This window comes from Microtus ochrogaster, linkage group LG5 (genome assembly GCF_000317375.1).
Source record: "Microtus ochrogaster isolate Prairie Vole_2 linkage group LG5, MicOch1.0, whole genome shotgun sequence".
NCBI classification, from domain to species: Eukaryota; Metazoa; Chordata; class Mammalia; order Rodentia; family Cricetidae; genus Microtus; species Microtus ochrogaster.
In genome coordinates, this window is record NC_022031.1 from 61,443,638 (window position 1) to 61,448,138 (window position 4,501).

The 4,501-nt window shown below is 44.8% G+C and overlaps 1 protein-coding gene across 2 annotated transcripts in view; it reads right to left on the reverse strand.

Annotated features, from left to right (window-relative positions):
* Nucleotides 1-4,501, reverse strand: part of Fam92a (family with sequence similarity 92 member A) — an 18,113-nt gene that overhangs the window by 6,520 nt on the left and 7,092 nt on the right. For both annotated transcript variants that reach the window (XM_005362319.3, XM_013351855.2), the window contains exon 6: nucleotides 3,695-3,799. In XM_005362319.3, coding sequence (XP_005362376.1) covers nucleotides 3,695-3,799 — 105 coding nt within the window. The remainder of the gene's footprint in view (nucleotides 1-3,694; nucleotides 3,800-4,501) is intronic.

Here is a 4,501-nt window from a genome sequence, read left to right on the forward strand (position 1 = left end):
GGAGAAGTCACCACCCAAATGACAGTGGATTCTTAGCTGGGAGAAGTCACCACCCAAATGACAGTGGATTCTTAGCTGGGAGAAGTCACCACCCAACCTGACAGTGGATTCTCAGCTGGGAGAAGTCAACACCCAATTTGACAGTGGGATTCTTAGCTGGGAGGAGAAGTCACCACCCAAATGACAGTGGATTCTTAGCTGGGAAAAGTCACCACCCAACTTGACAGTGGATTCTTAGCTGGGACACTAAACCACAAGCAACAGAGAATCTAAATTGAGGTCACTAAAACTGGAAATGTGTGTTCATATGATACCATCAAGAAAGCAAAGACAGCTGACAGAATGGGACAAAATAATGACACCTGTTATTTAGTCAGTGATTTGTATCCAGATTATGACAAAAACAACCTTTTAATCTGATAGTAAAGATAACCAATGGAATTATGGACAAAGCCCTGAGTAGGCATTTCTCCAAGGAAAATATATACAAATGGTTAGTAAACATTACTGAAGGCCAGGAGGTAGTAGTGTCCACCTTCAATCCCAGCACTGAGTTCAAGGACAGCCTCGTCTACAGAGTGAGTTCCAGGACAGCCAGGGTTACACAGGAAAACCCTGTCTCCAAAACAAAACAAAAGTTACTGAGGATTATCAAAACTACAGTGTGACATTAGCATGGCTACGATAAAATCTCTAAGAAGCACTGAGGAGTCAACAGCATCAGGGACCATCGCATAGTGACAGGCCCGTCTTGGAACAGTCTGGCACTCAGTATTGAGTAGGGATTTATAATCCCTGTAGAGGCAGCTTGCCTGTAGGTGGGAAATGAAATCGAACCCAAAGATCACAGATCACATGTGAAAAATATTCACAGGCACAAGGAAGGGCTAAGTGGAAAGGGAATCATTGTTTGCTCTCATCGTTCAGGTCAATGCTACTTCTCTTAGAACTCTTAACCCGAAATTTTACCAAGACTGTTGGCAGATGACCTCCATGGCCCCCGTATTCTCTAAGCTTGGAAAAGATGCCTATTTCAGACCATCCTCTTTGGATCCTCTGAGCAATAACCTGCTCTGACATAGCGTGTGTGGACTGTGACTGAATTTAGAGGCCAAAGCTCTGAAACTATCATCAGGAAATATCCAAAAGCGTTGATTTCAGAGATAAATTATGTACATGTCAGATAATTCTTATTTCATTGTCAATATAGCAAAATAATAGCCATTACAGGAAAATTTGCAGTGAGTCAAAAAAATCCTTAATTTTTAATGGCATATAAAATGATCATTAAGCAATATTTAAGATCTTTCAACGACGCCTAAAACACTGTCATCAAAGACCCACTGAAAAGTCAAATCTGCAGGTCTGTCACACAATAAAGACAATTTTGAATATTTGGACCCAAACCAGTTTATCACTGTGGCTACAGTTTATGTGACTGTCCTAATTAGGGTACTGTGGCTGTGATGAACACCGTGACCAGAAGCAAGTTGGGGAGGACAGGGTTATTTCACTCACAGTCCACCACTGAAGGACAGCAGGAGAGGAGCTCAGCTGGAGGCAGGAGCTGATGGGAGGAGCTGCTTGTTGGCTTGCTCATCATGACTTGCTCAGCCTGCTTTCTTAGAGAACCCAGGATTATCACCCACCACGGGCTGGGACCTCCTCCATCGATCACTAAGAAGATGCTGTGCACCTGGATCTTATGAAGGCATTTTCTCAGTTGAGTGTGAGAAACTTTCCAATGACTAGCTTGGGTCAAGCCGACGTAAAATTAGCCAGCATGATCTTTTTACAGCTTTGAAAGTACTGTTGCTGTTATTTTATGCCCTAGGTATTAATAGCAGTCTACTATAGATTTTAAAACACAACTGGTTTACAGGCGTATTTTTGGTTGTAGTTCCCTGAATAAATTGCTCTGTGTAGTTCTTTATTTTTAGTAACTACCTTAAAGTACAGTTGGTATAAACGGAACACTTGTTTAAAGTGCCAACAATGGTATCTGATACATAAATATATCTGCTAGCTCTTGTTAGAAATACAGCCCCTTGCCGGGCGGTGGTGGCGCACGCCTTTAATCCCAGCACTTGGGAGGCAGAGGCAGGCGGATCTCTGTGAGTTCGAGACCAGCCTGGTCTACAAGAGCTAGTTCCAGGGCAGGCTCCAAAACCACAGAGAAACCCTGTCTCGAAAAAAAAAAAAAATACAGCCCCTTGATTCCAGCCCCTAACTGCAGCAGAGGATTTCTGCTTTATCAAAGGCCATGCTGGCACTAGGGACCGCAGGTAAGACACGGCCCACTGCCTGCTAACACTCCTATAAGCCCACGAAACAGCCCCAAACAGCACCCCTCCCCCCTGTCCTCCATATCCCACAACTTCAGCAGAACACCTCTGCCTTACTGGAGGCCACAACATATGAAGAACCCCAGAGACCAAGCAGGTAACCAGAACCCCAGAAGCAACACTGACATCCAAAACCCCAGAGGCTATGCAGGTCGCAGAAACCTCAGTGCAGACACTCTACTGGATCTGAATACTCACTGGTCACCAGAACCCTGGGCCACTCACCAGAAGACCAGAGAGGAAATAGAAACCATGGGGGAAAATCCATCTAACAAAGATAACCTCAGAAATCAGCACCTAAACCTATAATAACCCCAAACCCAGATGACTACAGGCCAGTGTAAGAACACAATCAACAGCCAGGGTGATACGGTACCATCAGAACCCCCGTCCCCGTTTTACAGCAAAGAGCTTCTGTGTTGGAATCTTCCGGAGTCTATCACTGCCTGCACATCTCCTTACTCCTTGCCCCTAGCCCACCCCTGACACTGCCTGAAGCGCCAGGACCCAGAGGCCCAGACAGCCTAGAGACCTAGGGTAGAGCCAAACATGACTGGCAAAAAAAAAAAAAAACCAAACAAACAAACAAAAAAATCTATGAGATGATTCTTAACGCTATTCTGCTACACTCATAGACTGGTGCCCTAGCCCAACAGTCACCAGAGAGGCTTCACCCAGCAACTGATGGACACAGAGGCAGATCCACAGCCACACATCAGGCTGAGCTTGGAGAATCCTGCAGAAGAGGAGGAGGAAGGATTGTAGGAGCCAGAGAGGTCAAGGACATCACAAGAAAACCCACAGAATGCACTAACCTGGGCTCACAGGGGCTCACAGACACTGAACCAACAACCAGGGAGCCTGCATGGCACTGAGCTAAGCCTGCTGCCTATATGTGAGAGTTGTATAGCTTGATTTTTCTTCAGACTCTTCTAAGAATGGAAGCAGGGGCTATCTCTGATATCTTCTGTTGTCTATTTTTAGAACCCTTTTCTCCTACTGGGTTGTCTCTTCCAGCCTTTATAGGAGAGAATGTGCCTAGTCTCGCTGCAACTTGCTATGCCGTGGCTGATTGGCATGCATGGGAAGCTTGCCCTTTCCTGAAGGAAAAGGGAGGAGGGGTAGATGGGGGTCTGGAGAGGAGAATAGGAGGAAAGGAGGGAGGAGACACTGCAAACAGAATGTAAAAAAAAATACGGCCCCTATATTATGTCATAATAACACTTGATATATTTTGGTCTATAATTTTTTTTAAAAAAATTTAAGGACTCTGGGCTAAAAATCATTTTAGCAACTTTCCCTCCTGACTTTAAGCAACATTAGGAAACATTCTGCATTAAGTTAATTACCTTTATGTCCTTTATTTTCTGCTTTTCAAAATTGTCAATAGTTTCCTCCAAATGACGACTTGTTCGGGTAGCATCAATTGTGGCCCTCTGTAATTCGGTTTCCGCCTAAAGAGTGAGTCCCCCAAAAAGGAAAGATTTGGATCAGGATCCATGGAGCTGAATCCTTTAGTGAAAGTTACCATTCAGCGCTGGCCTTTCCTGGCCACGCAGTAACTGCCCACGCTTACCTTTACCACAGACAGACAAGGGAAGGACAGACAGACAAGGGAAGGCCTCTTTTAGACAGCGTGCACAATGCACAACTTCAAGTTTGTTAAATGACCTTCAATCCCCAAACAAAAATGCTGTCTCTTTTCCGTGTCCTACCGCTGTCCCATCTCAGTCTGTGCCAGTTCTCACTCTGTTCCTCTCTCCTTCACCCTCCGCCCCAAAGACAAGACTTGTAATCTGCTGGTATTTCCATGCTCTCCCGTTGTATTCTCTGTACAATAAAGATTATCCATAAGACTATTTTCTAGATTAAGTGAACTAAATAAATCATTGTGAAGGCCAAAATCTGCCTGCCTCTGCCTCCTGAGTGCTGGGACTAAAGGTGTGCGCCACCACCACAGGGCTGAGACTCAAGTGTCTTATCACTATTTACTTTTACGAGTTCCCCAAAAGCATTAGAGTCTCCCTGTATAGCCTGGGCTGTCCTAGGATTCTCTGATCGTGAACTCATGTTCTCCTGCCTCTGCCTCTTGGCTGCTGTGATTACAGGTATATGTCATCATATCTCTGTCTATATAGTTTTGGAATACATATATA